The sequence below is a fragment of the Molothrus ater genome, chromosome 4 (genome assembly GCF_012460135.2).
Source record: "Molothrus ater isolate BHLD 08-10-18 breed brown headed cowbird chromosome 4, BPBGC_Mater_1.1, whole genome shotgun sequence".
NCBI lineage: Eukaryota > Metazoa > Chordata > Aves > Passeriformes > Icteridae > Molothrus > Molothrus ater.
This window is the reverse complement of record NC_050481.2, coordinates 39,801,722-39,820,224: the sequence shown is the minus strand read 5'-3', so window position 1 is coordinate 39,820,224 and position 18,503 is coordinate 39,801,722. Positions and strand designations below refer to the sequence as shown.

Sequence of the window (18,503 nt, the reverse complement as noted above, 5' to 3'; positions counted from 1 at the left end):
ACCAGCTTGTATTTTTCAGTTCTAATTTCACTTCATTAGTTTCTGGCTATACAATTAATGATCTTTCCTTGCCCTCTTCCATTAACATTTTGTCTCTAGTTGGCACTCAGAACACTTGCTATTTAGTATCATTGGGAAATTTTTAGTGCCATTTTTACTCCGTCATCCATATAACTAACAAGGATGTTAAATAAAATTGAGATTATAGGATATCCCCACGATGTTCTTCAATACAACTCCTCCTAGTCTGAACTATTAATCCTAATTTATTATCACAGAGTATTTCAAACCAAACAGGTCTGAGTTAATTTTTCAAGTAAGATGTCTTGGGGCCAGTGTCACACCTGAAGACAAACTGTGTGTACTGGTACAACAATGACAAAATTTAATTTATCATGAATTATGAGATAAGAGATAAAAATCTCATTAAACAATGTGTAAGACAACAATGAAAATAAGGCATGTGGATACCATCAGAGATTCTAGATGACTGACAGTTCTGAGAATGATGAAAAGGAAAAAAAGTAAACATATATACTCCACTGAAAAAACTCTAAAGAGCTTTAAAGCATTTAACCTCATGACCTCAATTTTGTTTCCTTGTGTCCTGTAACACCCCCCACACCCCCTTCCCTCTCCTTTTGTTCCCCAATAACCTGAACTACTAAAATGCAGTTCATTAGAGCATGGTGCTGATAACACCAACGTTGTGGGTTCAATCCCTGTGTGGGCCATCCACTTAAAAGCTGGGTCGATGATCCTTGTGGGTCTCTTCCTATGAAGAATATTCTAGGAAATCAAAAGAACTCCTTCTGTGAAATTACATGGCTGGTGACAGCCTGGCTGCCAGGTTCTGGCTCACCAGTACATGCAATTCCTTTGTGGAGTAACTGTGGCAAAGCAGAGATGGAGTAAGGACTGGGAAGTGTTTAATAGGTACTAAAGCAGGACTACCAGAAAGCCACACAAGGTACTTCCACATTGGCTAAGACTCAATTTGCCATGGGCCTTTTCAATATTCACAGGTTATTTCCAACCTTCTCACAAGCCAGTTGGGTATGAAGGGAAAAATCCCATTTTCCTCTTCCCACCCTGACAGGATCTGCAAGGGAAGAAAAGATGCCTTAAAAGTCACTAGCATCTTCACTAACTTATAGCACAAATCCCTGTGCACACTTCCAATCACACTTCCATTTCATTTTGCTCTTGGTGAAAGAAAAAGGTGGAAGTGAGGCAGATTGTTTAGTTATGCTGCTTATACATGAACTGTGGTATCTATGCAGAAAACATGAGATGGAGGGAAAATCTGAAGAGTAAAAAACCCCTAACAGACACCTAATAAAAGTCACATCTATGCTCTGTACATGTGTTATATCTGGTCTTTACTAGTGCCAGCCTTGAGCATTGGGCACCTATTCCCTCAGGTACCTGCACAAAAGGCAAAGGTTCTGACCTTGGCTTCTTGACATTGTGGGGTAATAAAAACAATTTCTGTATGGCAGATACTTTTGTATAAGCTCTTCCATCAAGTTCTAATGAATCATCATGAAATAAAGTCCTCAATTTATAGGATTAGAATTATAGAATTATGCTACAGCACATTTGGTGCCTGTAGAGTGAGATGTCCTACAATGAGACCTCCGAATGCAGAGAGTTCAAAGAACCTTTTCATTCAACCAGTTTTATTACATTACTTTTTCTCTTTCACAAGTTTGAATTCAGAGTTGTGCTCTAGATTTCCAAATTTGTAGGAAGGCTTAACCATTTTAAACTGAAAAGCCCATCAATCTGCAATTCTCATGTGGCTGGAGTAAAATCTTTTTTATTGTACATTACCTGGCAGATCCCTGATCAAGGACAACTGAAAACCAGTTTATGTTATACTGAATTTTTTTCAGATCTTCCCACCACACAAACTATCATCACAAACTGTTATTAAGAAACATGAGAACCTTGATGTTCAAATGCACTATACAATTGCTGCTATGAAATACATAATTCTCTATTTTGCATTTTCTGGTTCTCCCACAATATTTCCAATTTAGGGGTAAAAATTCTCAAATCTGAGTTTCTAATTCAGATTCTTCAATTTCATTGTCAGTAGTAAGCATTAAATATTAACTATACCTTGTCTTCATACTCTCTGCTTAAAGTAAGAATTTAGCACTTTATTTTTTATTATATTAAATTCTATGTAAAAAGATGAGCTGCTACTAATTTCAATAAATTCCCCTCCAAATTCTGACTAATCTGTAACTTTTCATGGAAAAAGATTAAGAAACTTATCAAGATGCCTAAATACAGATACTACATGACTTCTATTTTTTATAAGCAGACTTAGTGACATATGGAAGCCCTCCAACTCAGTCACATTCAAAAATCCTTTCCTCTCAGCTCCCAGTTCACTCTACTCTCCCTCTCACCTTAACAAACTGTTTCATTTCCCTGCATATGTATTCAGATGTGCCTGTTCATTATAAACCATTTTGCTGCTCTTTCTAAAAACAATAAATGTAATAAATAAACTGTTCTGATAGCAGTGGGCAATCAGACTGACTGCTGGAACAGTTCATATACTGAGCTGCACCCTGAAGAAGAGGAACAAGTAGAATTAATCAGAGATGCTGTCTAAAAGAAGAGTTGTAACTGATAGTCCTAAAATTTATCTCCTCCTGAATTTCACTACTTACTAACACACTGTTCTTAGAGAAATTAAATGATTCCTATTAAACTGTCCACAACAGTCCTCAATTGATCTGAATTTTTAAAGCTACTAGTAATACCTCCATGAGACCTTATCAGATGCTCACCATGAGAAGCTAACTCATTTTGCTAATTCTTTTTGCTCTTTTAGCTAATTCCAGAAAAGGAAGCTAATTCCCATTGGTTAACAAAACAAGCTAATCAAACCCAGCATCACAGAGTAATATAATTCTACACACATATTCAGATACTCTAAATTTTGAGTGAGTCAATCAAATAAAATACACTGATCAAATGAACTCATTCTAAAGGAAAACAGTCAGATGTTTGAATAGACTAAGATGATGTTAATTCAACTTACTATTCAAATAAAGTCAGTAAAACTGAAAGCAGTTCAATAATATAATTGTTTTCAGTCAGCACCTTTTTTATCCCTAAATGCTTCAGCAGTGATCCCCCACCCTCTGCCAATATAAACACTGGACAAAGTCATCTGGAATGTGGCACTGGACTTACTTTAAACCCATTAAGATTAGATAGCATTGAAAGCTTACATGAAGATGCAAAAGAAAAGACAACTGGTGAAAAAAACCCCTTCTTTCTGTGAAATTTATGCTACACATGCTGCATTACTTACCATTTTAGCTAAAGAAAATGCAATAATCAAATAATAGCATTCTAAAGGCCACAATTAAATGATATTGACTTGATAGGATAGAATTGGAGAGATCCACATACTACAGTGCAATACTACACAACCATGCATGTCACCAAGTAGAAGAAAGTTGTAGCTAACTTATATTCTGCTTTTCCCTGTTTTACAATGAACATACTTTCCCCCCACCAACAGGCCATCAGCATATCTTATGAGAAACCAACCATAAGCAAATCAGGTAGATAATCCAAGCAATATTCTGTTGTGTGCTGAGTGAAAGGAATCTTTCTTCCAGTAACAAAAACCCTAATTCTGCAGCTGGCTGTAGAAATGGAAGTCCACTACCTGAACACCTATGATCTTCTCCTTACCCAGCAGAAAAGCAACAAGCCTGACTTAAATTATGGCAGTCCCTATACATACAGTATCCGTGGTTAGCAAGTTGAAGCACTTCTGAAAACAAGTCTAATCTTGTGGAGAGAAAGATCACTTGACAGCAGGAACTGCAAACAGTTCTACCACACATATACACTGAAGGGGTGAACGTCAGACATCTGCAGGTAGAGGAGAACAGTGGGAAGAGAGAGGGAAAAGGAAAAAGAACACATACTTGCAGAGTATGCTGGGTTTCCTCCTGCTTAGCAAAAGTCTTACAAAGAACAACTATCTCAACAAACACCACGGTGCTAACTCCTGTCCTACTTGTCATCAAAACCCCTCTGATGTTGTTCTGCTAAAAGGCTGAAACTTGACAGAGGATCAGATGAAATTCATTTAGCTTGTCTGGGATGGAACAGGTTAAGGAACATGCCTGAAGGTTGGTAAACTCACTGGCAAGCAACTGTTCAAAATTTCAGAAGCAGCAAAAGGACCAAAATCTAGAGAAATGATGAACGCTTATTAGCTTCCTAAGAGATGCAAGCAGATCATCCCAATTATTCAAAATTTTTAGCAGTTTTGTCTTACTTTTGCATTTTTCATTTATAAAAGAAGGGTTGGAAGATACAGTAATCTAAATATATTGACTTATTGAAATAAATCAGGCTACCTTTTGGATAACGCATGTATTTTCTAACATTTCATATTCCTAGAGATAAAAGAAAGCATAGCATACTCTGATTATGACAATGCATGACCATTTTTTGAGTTCTTCACAGATTAAATACTGAGCAAGTTGAACATGCAAAGATATAGTTATCATCAATTTTAAAGAACTTAATCCAAATGTGTCAAATTCACATACATGAGTGCTCTTAGCAGACTGGCAGACACCAAAACTCCACTCGAAGCTAAGAAGAGAAGCTCAAATTTAGTGTCATGCTTGGCAAAATCATTCTGTCCAATCAGCTGATGTGTGATCTGTGAAAAAATATTTCTCCATACCCCCTCTAGTGGTTCATCTGTAGGTGAGATTTTAACAATCAAAACACAGGAATGGTTCTTAGAATATGAAGTGGCTTGTTCCAAGCTTTGCTGATCTACCTGAGAAGGACTGTGAATTAAAAAAATTATTCTTCCAGTGTGCATACACCTATACCAAGAAAATCTGTTCAGTCATGCAACAGAAATGGAAACCTGTGGCTAATATATTTTTTTCGCATCAAAAGGAAAAAAGAAAAAAAAAGAAAAAAAAGAAAAGGGAAAAAAAAAGAAAGAAAAAAGAAAAAAAGAAAAACAAAGAAGAAAGAAGAAAAAAAGAAGACAAAGAAAAAGAAAAAAAGTGGTTTCTTTGGGCACAATGTTTAAGCAGGCACTGGTGTTTAAAGTATGTCACTCCTTTTGCTTGCTTATACTGGTTGGAAGGAAGAGAAATGTGGAAACATACATCTCAGAAGCCACCACTGCCTCCTGTCATCTCAGAGCTCTCTTTAGAGCTTTTTTCCACAGTCTTGAGTAAAAAAGTACTATCCAGTAAAAAAAATCCTGCTCTTCTTCCCTTAGGAAATGAAAGGAACAGCTGGAACCTGCTGAACTTGATGAGGTAGTAAAAGACAACTTTTACATTATCCTGAAGCTAAATATCATGACAGTTTAACCAACTTCAGCCTACCCTTTAAAAAGTACAACTAAAGGTTAGTCACTTGCTAAAAACTACATTACACAATAAATCATTAATAGCTACTGCTTCACATAAGCATTGCCTGTTAAAAGACTTAGACAAGTTTTTCTATATTAGCTGTTATTTTCTACTCTTGCTCATCTTACAGTAAAATAGAAACAATTTGTGGCATTTAAGGAAAAACCAGTTTAAAAGACAGAGCCATTTTGATATATTTAAGTTTTGTTAGACAATTTCTTAAGAAGATGGAAAATAAAAGGGTATTTAAACTATGGACAAAGTGTCCTCTTCTTACCATGACCTGGGACAGATACTGGATTATCACTGGTCTGCACTAGATATGAGCCGGCAGTATAGTCCTCATCTGTATCAGAGTCCTGAACTGGCTGGCTGGCATTATTACTTAATAACCACCTCTGGTTGTCATGGAGATTGGGTGATGGAGGAGGGGAGTGTAAATGTTCAGTAACTGATGGACTAGATGAGGAGGATGGCATGGGAGGACCTATAAAAAAATAAAAAGCATTTAAAATATGGGTCAAGATACCATATGAAAAACACATAATTAATTTCTTGTATCAGCAAAAGGTGAATATTCTACTTCAAACAAGAAAAAAAGATGGACAAAGAAAATATGACAATTGCCTGAAATAAACTGGTTTAAGTGTTTTAGAAACCATAACAAAATGTCATGACTTGATATTTCAATGAACAGTGTTTATCATACAGGATTGCTTCTTTCAGTGGGACACTCCTGTCTAAAATCTACTAGTGAAATAGAGTAATACAAATAAGCAGGCACAGAGAAACAGAACCAGTTTTCCAAGCTCACACATACAGGGAAACTCACCGCTGTAAATTTCTACCACAGGAGTTACTCTGACAGAACTTTTAGTTACCAGCAATGTTTCTCAGACACATATGCTATTTCAAACCTGTCAAAATGTTTCACCTGTCAAACTTGTGTCCATCTGCACAAGTTGTCTTAAAAAATGCATACACAATGACTACATCCCATTCCTGCATCTTGAAAATATCTTAAAGCCATCATGGAGGAAGACATATTTAAATAAAGTCTTAGGATATCATTACAATGCATTTAGTCCTTCAATGAAACAATAATGAGACCAGAATGCAAGAGACAAAGAATTACCTAATCCACCCAGTGAATATAAAGTTTCTTCATAATCTTTAGTGAGCACAGATCTTACTCAGAGTAAGATTGCTGGACTACTTTTGAAATAAGTGTTGTTGCCTGTAGGTGGGGAATGTGCCAGAATATGAAGCTTTATTACATAATTTATGATAAAACCAAAATTAGATTAATCTGCATGGTTATAATTCACAGCTATAAATCTAAATTTAAATTAGAGGAAAAGGGGCTTTTTTATCATATAATGATTTGGTTTTATGGCACTTAAGTTAAGTTATGCTGCAGAAGTGCTGTGCTTCTCAGTGTTAATAAATCATACTGGCACCAGTAGCTTGAATTACTTTCCCTCCACCTCCCTTGTACACTGCAAGAATCATGCTAATTATTATTTTTTTTTTCTTTCACATTCAGTTCATACCATCATGTAATATCTTAAATATCTCTAAAATATGTTGCTAAGTCCTTACCAATTGGCTTGTTTGAGAAGAAACCTATGACAGCCTCACCACAATTTACTTAATACTTCCACATATAATTCAGCCCTTCTTGTAGTGAACAGCACATACCATTACAATTTAAGATGGAGGCTTGGTCCTGGAAGGAAAGTGAGCACTTGCTATTAGTCAAGCAACTGCTGTGTAAAATCCAAGGTTTACAATCAGGGAAATAAAAAGTATGGAGGAATGACATTGTACAGGGCTCAACTTGTGAATTTAGAAGTAGAGAATGGGCACATTTTGTAGTTCGAGATAAAATGCCAACAGGTTTTCTTGCTACACCTTGATTTTTTACATTGCTTGCTTCAGTAACCTGAATTTGTGGTTATTTCTTGATGAAATATTTAATGCATTATTTATGATATACTTAAACTGATTAAAGTAGTAGTTATAAGTCATTTTTTTAATAGTGCCAATAAAAAAATAGGGATTTTTGTAATATTTATTTTTTGTCTTGGAATAAACCTCCTTTTACTTGCTTTGGACCTCTCTTAGAAAAGAGCTACAGTAATATGTTCCAGATGTATATGTACTGTTTGTAGCAAGTCAACATTTCAGTAGTATCCTTGGACTTTATATATAACACTTCTCAATTTGCTTCCTTTCTCCTTCTCAATTTACACTCATTACCTTTCAGGCATAACAGAGCCCTGATTGCACAAATCATAATCATACAAAATATCATGCTGCCTGAAAATGTGTTGTGTCCAAGGTTCCTTAATTTTTTTGTAAACTTCCCCATTTATTCGAATCTATTAATTGTCTCAGTGTTACATGGCTAGCTGACACTGCACTGCACTGGTGAGTAGCCATCCAGAGCATGCACCACTTGGGTGCCCTGGTTTACTGAATTTCTCAGTTCAGAACACACCACGTGTCAGGTGTGGGGTGGAAGTGCAAGGGTATTTGCAAAGCTCCCACCGCTACACTCAGCAGTGACAGATCTCTGCTACTGCAAAAATCAGTTGATTAGGGCTGTAAGACACCAGGAAGTTATTCAACTTTATTTATAAATAAACCTAATTCCAGCAGGCAGGTCTTACAATCGTTGAATCATTTAGGTTGGAAAAGAATTTTAAGATCATTGAGTCCAACCTCATACTCAGCATTGCGACGTCCACCACTAAACCATGTCCCTAAATGCCACCTCTACATGTCTGTAAAACACCTCCAGGAATAGAGACTCAACCACTTCCCTGGGCAGCCTGTTCCAAGTTGTGATCACCTTTTCAGGGAAGAATTTTTTTCTAGTATTCAAGCTAAACTTTCCTGACACACTGCTAGCTCATGTTTAGCTGGCAGTCAACCAGCATCTCCTTTTCTGCCAGACAGCTTTCTAGCCACTCTTCTCCGAGCCTGTAGCATTGCATGGAGTTGTGACCCAAGTGCAGGATCCAGAACTTGGCCTTGTTGAACCTCACACAATTGGCCTCAGCCCATTGATCCAGTCTGTCCAGATCCCTCCCTCTGTGGAACCTTCTACCCCCCAGCAGACCAAAATTCCTGCCCAATTTGGAGTCATCTGTGAGCTGAACGAGGGCACACTTGATCTCCTCCAGATCCCTGATAAAAAATGTAAACAGGACTAGCCCCAGTACTGAGCCCAGAGGAACTCTACTGACTAGCCACCAGCTGGTTGCAATTCCATCCACCACCACCTCTCTGGGCCTGCCCATCCAGTTTTTAACCCAGCAAAGAGGACACCCAGCCACACCATGGGAAGCCAGGCTCTCCAGGAGAATGTTGTGGGAGAAAGTGTCAAGAACTTTTAAGTCTTGGTAGACAACATCCACAGCCTTTCCCTTATCCACTGAGGGGGTCAGTTTGTCACAGAAGGAGACTGGGTTGGTCAGGAAGGATCTGCATTTTGTAAACCCCCTGCTGGCTGGGCCTGATCTCCTGTTTGTCCTGTACACGTTGCATGATGGCACTCGAGATGATCTGCTCCACGACCTTGCTTGGCACTGAGGTCAGGCTGACAGGTCTGGACTTCCCTGGAACCTCCTTCTGGCTCTTCCTGTAGCTAAGTGTCACATTATGCCACTTCCAGTCACCTGGGACATCCACACTTGACCAGGGCTGCTGGTAAATGACTGGAAGTGGCTTGCTGAGCTCTTCTGCCAGCTCCCTCAGTACTCCCGGGTTGAGCCCCATAGATTTGCGGGTGTCTAAGTTGCATAGCAGGTCATTGACTACTTCTTCTTGGATTACAGGTGTTTGTTCTGCTCCCTGTTCCTGTCTTCCAGCTCAAGGGGCTGGGGATCTTGAAGCCAACTGGTCTTACCATCAAAGACTGAGGCAAAGAAGGCATTAAGTTACCTCAGATTCTTCCTCATCCTTCATCACTGTATTTTCCCCCTTCACCCAATAAAGGATGGCTATTCTCCCCAGCCCTCCTTTTGTTGCTTTCTTCTCACAAAGTTACATGGCCTGCAGAGAAAAGAGAGCCAGCTATACTATGAGCCAATTTTTCACAAGAACCCTAGGCCAACCAGCTGGGACACCTATTTCTGTACAACTTCATCCAGAACTGGCAGATTTTTGCAGTGAGCTCCTCTTTGATTCCAAGTGAAAAGAGAGATAGCTATCTATACTGCCATTTATAGAATAAGCTACACATTAAGGAAAAAATACTTAACACACTTTCTAGAGGACTCGTAAATGATGTGCATATTCCTTTCCAATTCTTTTTTTGTATGGAATGAAAGGCATTTAAAAATATTTGGCAATATCACCTCTTGAAGTCTGTACAAACTCATTTATAAATCATAAAAATAATTAAGTATAACAAAAGCCAATTAGATTGATTATAACATTTTTTTCATACAGCTTAGAAGCATACAACACTAAGAATATTTCATTGTAAGAAAACTCAAAAAATACTACTTCAGATTTTCTCCCCATTTTGCTTCTTTTGGTATCCACCTAGCAAAACATTTGGTTCTTCTGCTTTGAGTTTCTTGCCTGTATTTAAAAAAAACCAAAAGTTCTTGTTTTTAATATCTGAACTTGATTCAACAGTAAGATATTTTTTCACAGGCAAATATACTGGACTTAAGAGTACTTAAACCTCATGGTTTAGGTCAGTTATGAGGAAAAAGACCCTTTATTTTGTTGGTATTTTCATAATTGAAAACATATGACTTTAAATGATCTTTCTGTACTTCAAAAAAATTATCTTATGTGAAGATGCAAAATATAGCCAAACTCCATCAAGAACAGATTCAACATAGCAATATGTGAAGAAATGAATACATTTGTTAAGGATATGAGTCCCTAAAGAAAGTAAAACACAATGAAAATAGGTTGTATGAAGAACATGAAAAAATAAATACACCTGAGCTAATAATGGATACATTAAATACATATGTACAAAGTAATTATATTAAAAAAACCTGCAGTGTTTCCTGTCACAATCTGCACTGATTTAAAACATGGCACAAATGACAAGTTGGAAGCAGAACTGATGTCACATATTGAAAAGCTCAGTGGGACAAGTATGGTAAGTGCAACCCATAAAAAGATAGCAAATAAGTAATGGGGAAGACTGCAACAATGGACTGGTAGTAATGTACAGAAATTTCTATTTTAAGTATATTAAGGCTTAACTACGTCTAAAGCTGAGCCTCTGTCAATTGGTGCTACCCAACACCCCCAGTTTACAGTTGTGTACAAGTTGCCTTCCCTTAAAAAAAAAAAAAAAAAGGAAGAAGCTATTCACAGCATTTAAGCTTATTTACATGGTATTACAAAGAATGAACCCAACAACTGCTCAGCTTTCATCCTCTATGGGTCACCAGTTGCAAGAGAAACACTTTGCTTCAACAACACCACTGAGTGCCTGGATGAACTGCATCTCCATTAGATGTATTTTAGAGAAAGCAGTGCTAGACACTTTTAGAAAGTGGCATTTAAGAGAAAAGTAGAATGGGAGAGAAGCAGTAGTAATGACCTCCTGCTTTTGCAGGGTGGGTGAGCCGAAATAGATGACCCAGAGTCTCTGAGGAGCCTTAAAACACGTGCACTTATGAAATCTTCCTGCTAGATTCAAACTCTTAAAGCAGAGAGACTTTGCTGGCAATGACACTAAGAAGAAAGAAAAAAAAAACCTTGTTTATTTTCTATTCTTATTATAAATCAGATTTTTCTGACTATAATTCATGAAGCAACGAAAACTTTCCTGAGCTGAAATATGATCTTAAAAATGTGTAGTTTTCATTGCTTCATGAATTTCTTTAATGCTGAACTGTTGCTCATATATCTAGACTGTCCCTAAAACCCTGGCATTATCAACTTACTTCCATAAGATGCATTGCAAGTTACATACTTTGAAAAGGTAATTTCACTATAAAAATTTAAGGGCCATTATTTTCACCTCAATCAGGTTGCATAAATCCTATACCCAACTTATGTACAACTTCTGATGGCTGCTTAAAGAATACAACAGTAGACAGCTCTGTTTAGGCTGTTTAGCTATGGCAGAACAGTGCAGTTTTCCATTCACAGTGTTGGCAGCCCCCTTGTCACCGAGACTGCCGAAAAAAAAAAAAATCCTCTATCTTCATCTCAAGCACACAGGAGGAGAGTCTTATTTTGAAGTGGTAAAGAGATTCTTACTGACTTCAATGTCAGTAAGAAAATTGTATTAAATTACAATTTGCAAAGTAGATATCTCTCTACTGAAATTAATGGGATTTTTGCTGGTGAGTTAATGGAAACGAAGATTTCAAGTTATATTAAATGGCCCTACTATGTCATATAAACCCAAACCCAGACCCCATACTGTGGAAAAACACGTTATAATGGATCACTAAGAATAGCTATATATCTCTGTTTGGTACTTTGCTCACAACATGACAAGGCAGGTTGATGTTTGGGTTTTTTTGGTTGTTTTTGTTTTGTTTTCAGGTTGTTTTTTTTTTTTTAATAAAACAGTTTAAGGATCTTGTAAAACTTGGATGAGACAGACAGTGGTTTTTGAAGGTCAAAAATAACATGTCTTCTGGCTAAATTAATTAGAAACCAAAACACTTTCAAACATGAAGGACACTTACAAGCCTTCTGAATCAAGCTGAGATGACTCTTTGCAATCTGTTCTAAGACTTCCCAGTGTGCTGAAAGCTGTACACACTCTTGTTAAAAAGGGCACCTATACCCTCCTAACAAGTTTACTGATCGCATCCCAAAATTTCAATTTCTAGTGTATCACATGTAGACTGACCCCAAAAAGCTCCTAAAAACCCCCAAGCCCCTGCACCCAGTATGTAGAACCCTCAACTACTGCATTTTGGACCTTTTCATCTCTGCATATAAAACAGTAAGTTAGTAACAAGTGAGTTTTAATTTTAAACTAATTTTTCATTATGGACTTCCTGTATGCTCTCCAACCTGTATGACTTGGCATTGGCATTTATCTCTCTGCTGGATCCTGCAGCCTTCTGCAGCCAACCTGCAGTGACAGTTATCTCTTAATTAATACTCTACATGCAAATGGAACGACCAAAAAGTGCTGTTATATAGCACAAAGAACAATTATTTATAACCAACACAGTTCTCTTTATCTATTTATACCAGAGTTGACCACTGCAGTAGCTACTGTGAAGACCTCCCCAAGGAAATACGTGCATAGACAGTCTTCCAAATATATACACACATATAACTAAGACTGTATTAATCCATCTACAGTGAAAAACAGTGCAGTGAGAAGAAATTATATGCCAAGAACTCTTTTAAAAATAAATGCTTTCAAAGGCATAGAAATGATTCTTGTGATCTGTTTTGGATTTTCCATTTGTGTTTTGCGTTATTTGTAAGCATAATGGATAATGACCCTTCTACCCATGAACTGGGAAGTATACTTTTGACATTTCAAATCCTTCTGAGTGCTGATGAACTGTGCCTTCATGTCAGATGCAAACTTTAAAACACCAATGGCATCTATTTTTCCTATATTTCTTCAAAAAGTTAGCAATTCTAAACAAAACAGATGTATTATATTGACATGTATTCTAACTCACAAAGTTGTAACTACTTCTATAGGCTGTGAAAGTTAAAACTGTACAAAAACATAATCAAAGGACATTGATTTGAAAAACAAAATTAATCCATTAGAAAGCCAGACAAATCATGGCCTGAAATATTGTAATTTTTTTCCCTCTTGGAAGTATAATAAGCAGAATCTGTAATATAAAACTGGCAATTATCTTCCAAAAAAGAGAAAGAGTTCTTAAGAAAAATGGTTATGCCTTAGAACTGACATGCATTTCTGAAGCAAACACTTTATGTTTTGAAGCATTTTGGTTGTCTCAAAAAGTTAACAGCTGCTGCTCAGCAGATTGTTAAATGAAAAGGAGTGCCCTGTTCTCACAGGGGTCAGAATGCATGACCACAACAGCTCCATCTTCAGTCCTGAGTTCAGGCAGTGCTCATTTTTGCTTTAAATGGGAGTTTTGTCTGTAAAGAAATTGCAGAATCTGAGCCTTGACTGGTAGAGGATCCTAACCAAAATGCCCAGCTCTTTCTTCTTACTACAGAAAAATAATTTTTTTACTATTATTATTTTGAAAAGGAATCACCTTATAAATTCAGAGCCAGGTGTAGAGCAAGGGTCCACTTACCTATGCACAAAGTCCATAAGCTGAACCAAAAAACCTCAAGCATCCCTAGCATTCAGGGTATATTTTTTTAGGAAGCTACTCTGCTCAGCACAACTGAATCTTCCAGTTTATTTCCCCCAATATTAATTAAAAGTGCACATGAAAAATACTGGAAGGGAACAGAGAGCTATTCCCAGAAGAGTGAAAATCTTCATTCTACTCAGAAAATTATTTTAAGCAATAGGTCTCTGTATTTTTAGAAAAACATTCATCTCTTTTGGGGGGTTGGGGGTGCAGTTTTGGACAGAAGCAAGCTGAAATCAATGCCAGATTGCAAAATATTCCGATTAACTCCTCTCTTCACTCGAGATGTAGAAGTTCTCACATGAAAATGTCACTTCTCCATTTAGAGCATCTGCTGGGATTCAGACTCCTCTGCCTTGTGATGGGAGGGAGTCTCATTCAGCACAGCAGGACAAGGGGACACCAGCTCAGCCACCGACCCGGCTGTACAAGTGGCACACTTGCAGTTTTGGCCCAGCCAAGTGCTACTCGCAGCCGACTTGCAGGCAGCCAGTACTCAGTATAGCTGGAGCATCAGAGCCAGAAGGTCTCCAAGGGCCTGTAGCACTTGGACTGTGCATGGAGGGAAGCTCCTGGCGTGCCCATCTGGCTCCTGTGTAACTTGGCCACAGACCTGGCCCTTTGCTACCACAGCAGTTGATGCCTGCTCAAGCACAGCCAGAGGCAGGGGTGCATGGGTGCTCCACATGCAGGCACACACGCACGGCTCTGCACCTGAGCACTGCAAAAGGCACCCGTGCACGGCCAATCACTTCTGCCTCAGTCAGAGCCCTCCATGGCTGTGCACATCTACCAGGGCCTACTGCTTCACTGACCACTACATGGGGGCAGGGAAAGGGCAGGAGAGATCTCTCAGGTAGGGGGAATGTGCAGCCAGTCGTTCTCTCTACTCGCTACTCATCGATTCACACGCAAACCAAACTAAGCATTACACAGTGCTCTGAGAAAGAAACCAGCCCTTCTCAAAAGCCTGCCAGGATTTTCATGTTCAAAAAATCCATACTATAAACACGCCACAGACACAAGCTGAAAGCAGGGAAAAAACCCACCAGGGTTTTTTCTTTTTCCTGCATTTCCAGAAATGGAACGAAGGATCAAAAATGGAGCAGCTGGCAGATAGTATAATCAATGTAGGAACGATAGCCACTCTGAGTCTGTCTTATATTCACTCAGCAATGATGCTGAAGTGTTTACCAAGTTTCCACTCTCAATCCTGACCTTTGTAAAAGAGTGTAATTTTTCTGGATGCTGATACTCTTTCAGATGACAATTCATAAAGAGTAATCACCTATAAAAGTAACCTTTGAAGAAATGCTTCTTTGTTCTTCCTATCCATGACTTTTTACTATTAGAGGTGAAATGGATTGAGCCATGTCACATCTGGTTTATCATTCTTCCAACATAATTCAGTGGTAGTTGATGCACTTTGTATTTTCACAGTTGCTTTGGGCTAAATTAGGGGGAGCAGAAAATGTCTTTTTTGAACAGGACAGGAAATGCATCTTGAAGAACACCAGAAAAAGTGAAGGTTTTTTGCAAGGGAGTGGGAGAGAGAGGCTTCTTAATGAGGAAATAAACCTTCTGAGAATGATTCACAAATCATTCAGTTTTTAGAATCAGGTAATTTCCCACCCTCATTCCTCCCACCCCTGTAAGAAGCAGTTTAAAGAGGAGTGAAATCAAATACTAATTAACTAAATTTGGTTTTCTTAATTCTTCTGGGTCCTACATGAGAAAAGCAGTCTAAGCAATGACAGGGATACCAGTTTTGCCTACTTTTGCTACCAGTGTAGCCACTGCCTTGCAGCCTGCCATAAAGGGAACAACATCTTCAAAAAAAAGCATCCAGAGAACTTCTTAATGACATCAAATTGCTTATGCTTGCAGACCACAGAATATGACTTGTTTTCTCAGAAGGAAACATAGCAATTTAAAGTGATTCTGATAGATGTGAACAAAGAGCAACAAACTGCTGAAAAAGACTTCTATCAACCTTACTTACAAAAATAATCCTATTTTTTATTATTCACAAGACTTACAGAATATTCTGATTTGGAAGGAACTCACAAGGATCACCAAGCCCATCTCAAGTAAATGGGGATCAAACCCATGACCTTGGTCTTATCAGCACCATGCTTTAACCAATTAGTTCTTTTAGTGCGGTTATTTACATCCCTGTGAGATGCATTTTTTGGATTGCAGCTATTTCAAAAGACTAGAGCTGTAGCATTGTAAAAGAAGAGGAGGAGAAGGAAGGATACAATGACTGTTGCCACCTTCAGCAGCTTCTGATTGCCAGCTGCCCCAGAGAGCAGCACATGCTCCCCCAGGAGCTCTGGGTGCCTCCCAGCATGGCTCTGCAGGGACCAGCACAATGCTGAGCAGCATGAGCAGCACTGCTGCCAGAGCCTTCCATGGGCACTAAAACATCATCCTGCTGCTCCCTGCCTTCTCCCAATAAACTGAGGCAAACCCATAAAATTTCCCATAACACTAAAGAATCGCCCCATGCCTACAAAAGCACGTGTTTAGCAATGAGAAAGGAGAGAGCAGTCCTGCCAACGAAACATCAAACTTACCTAACCAGTGGTGAACTCTGGAAGGGCCTAAAGGTAACACCACTGAAATAGGTATTCTTGTTAGTTCCACCAAAATCGGTAATCTTGGTAGTTCCTGGTTGCTTCATTATCAAAAGCCCTTCCCTTCCTGCAGCACTTTCAAGTTCTATTTCTTGTTCGGGCTTTTTTCTGCTGCATTAAACGTAACTCCTTAACAAAGGAATTTTGGGGAGGGGAGGAATTAGAGAATTACCAGAAAATTATTGACTGTTGTCTCACAAGCAACGGGACATTTACTGGACATTGATATCTCATTACATCTAGTATGTAATTTATTTCTCTGCTGGAAAAGAACTTAACAGTTTTGCCCATGTGGAGAAAATGTTTCTACTTTAGAAACAAATAGACCACCACAGGCAAGAAGCTGGAAAGCTTAAATGAAAACCCACTGCATGATCACTGAAGTCAGCTCGCTACCAAAGCTGCTAAGGCGGCAGTGTTGAAATGGGCAAGAGGTGGCATTTTGGGGCCAGATTTTTGACAAAGCCTCATTGAGGAAGTATTTAGAAAACTGAGAACAATAAAATCTGTAAGGTACTGAGAACTGAGAGAAAGCTGGACTCTGTATTTAGATGTCTCTGGAAACTCAGCATTAAACAAAAATCCCAAGACCCTTATTTTTGCCTGAAGATATAAGCAATAATGTATTAGCTGATGAGAAAATTTTGTGAAGCACAACAGAGTTGCATATTTTTAGTCATTCTTCCACTGTAAGAAATTATCGCTATCTAAAATGGAATATATTTTGACTAGTATATAAATCTTTTGTTTGATAGCTTTTAATTTTTTAACATTTTATCTGCATTTACACTTGGCAGGACTGGATAAGTGCACTAGCAATATGTACAATTTAAAACCATAAATTTCAAATAGGGTTAGTTATCCATTCAAGTTCAAAAGAATACAGACTTAGCTATTCTTAAATAAATATATAAACCCCTCACATTAGCTTAGGTAGGTAGGCCAGAAAATGCTGAATGGAGTTGAAAAAATACCTTTGGCCTCAGACTAAACACAGAAAATTTCAGTCCATGAGTGCTTTTCATAAAGTTATGAGCTAATGAACAAAAGGGCATTCTAATAAAGTTTCATGAAATATTAGCTATGAAAACCAGCAGTAATATCATAATCTTTATTTCTTTGCCAACTCGACCACTTCAGAATAGTAAAAACTGTATTAAAATAAACCACACCAGTTACTGTGAAGAAGTTTTATCTCAAAGAAAATAGAAAAGGACCAAAAGATTGGGGGGAAATTCCAAAATAGAGAAAATGCTTGTTTAAGCCTGAGTGGAGCCAAGGGTAACAAACCCTCTTTACCAAGCTGCTTCCAGAATCCTTGGGCCTTGGTCCAGGGACAAGGGACACGCCAGCTGGGCCATCCATATCTGCCAGCAGGCAAAGGTTATCCATCTCTTTGAAAAAGGATGAAAGGAAATTGCTGTCTGAGTGCTTTGCAAACTCTGAAACAACTGCTCTTCAGCTAAAGAGTAGGATTGCCAGTAGAAAATGCACAAGTCTCTGAGTTCCTGAAAAAATTATTAATGTTGACATATTCTACTTTCAAGATGCCCCCCTCATTACCAGTAAAAGCTGACAGATAAAAACCACTTACTGCATAGAAAGCATTTAGAACAACTGGTCTGGAAGCCCTGTCCTGCAAAACTAAAATTCCCCGTATACATTATGGCATGTGCTTTCCAAGACTATCCACGCCTTCCCACCAACATTTCACGAATCTCTACCACCAAAACATCTACCAAAGTACTTACTGATAAGAAAAGACACAAACAAATTTTTTACTTGACTATTTTTTTTCCCCTCTGAAAAAGACACTTTTTAACAGCTTCTTGGCCAAGATTATATTTGTATTCACACAATGCCTCTTTTATGAAAAGATGTAATGCAACCAATTATGAGAGCAGCTCCTGAAAAATGCAGCTAATGACTTGACTTGGTATGCATTCATATCAACACAAAATAACTAATTTTATACAATGCTTGATAATGCAGCACCATGTAAGCAAGAGATTACACAGGAACACTTAAAAGATGTTCATTCTGAAAGGATCAGACCTTATAAAATGCAATTTATAAGCATGGAGAAAAGAAGAAACACAGAACTGAAACCAGGTTTA

The 18,503-nt window shown here is 38.1% G+C and overlaps 1 protein-coding gene across 7 annotated transcripts in view; it reads right to left on the bottom strand.

The window, feature by feature from the left end:
* TENM3 (teneurin transmembrane protein 3) overlaps positions 1–18,503 on the bottom strand; it is an 880,089-nt gene that overhangs the window by 165,061 nt on the left and 696,525 nt on the right. For 3 of the 7 annotated variants that reach the window (XM_054514645.1, XM_054514646.1, XM_054514647.1), the window contains one exon: positions 5,713–5,922. The exons of the other annotated variants lie outside the window; for them this stretch is intronic. In XM_054514645.1, coding sequence (XP_054370620.1) covers positions 5,713–5,922 — 210 coding nt within the window. The remainder of the gene's footprint in view (positions 1–5,712; positions 5,923–18,503) is intronic. 7 annotated transcript variants of the gene reach the window in all.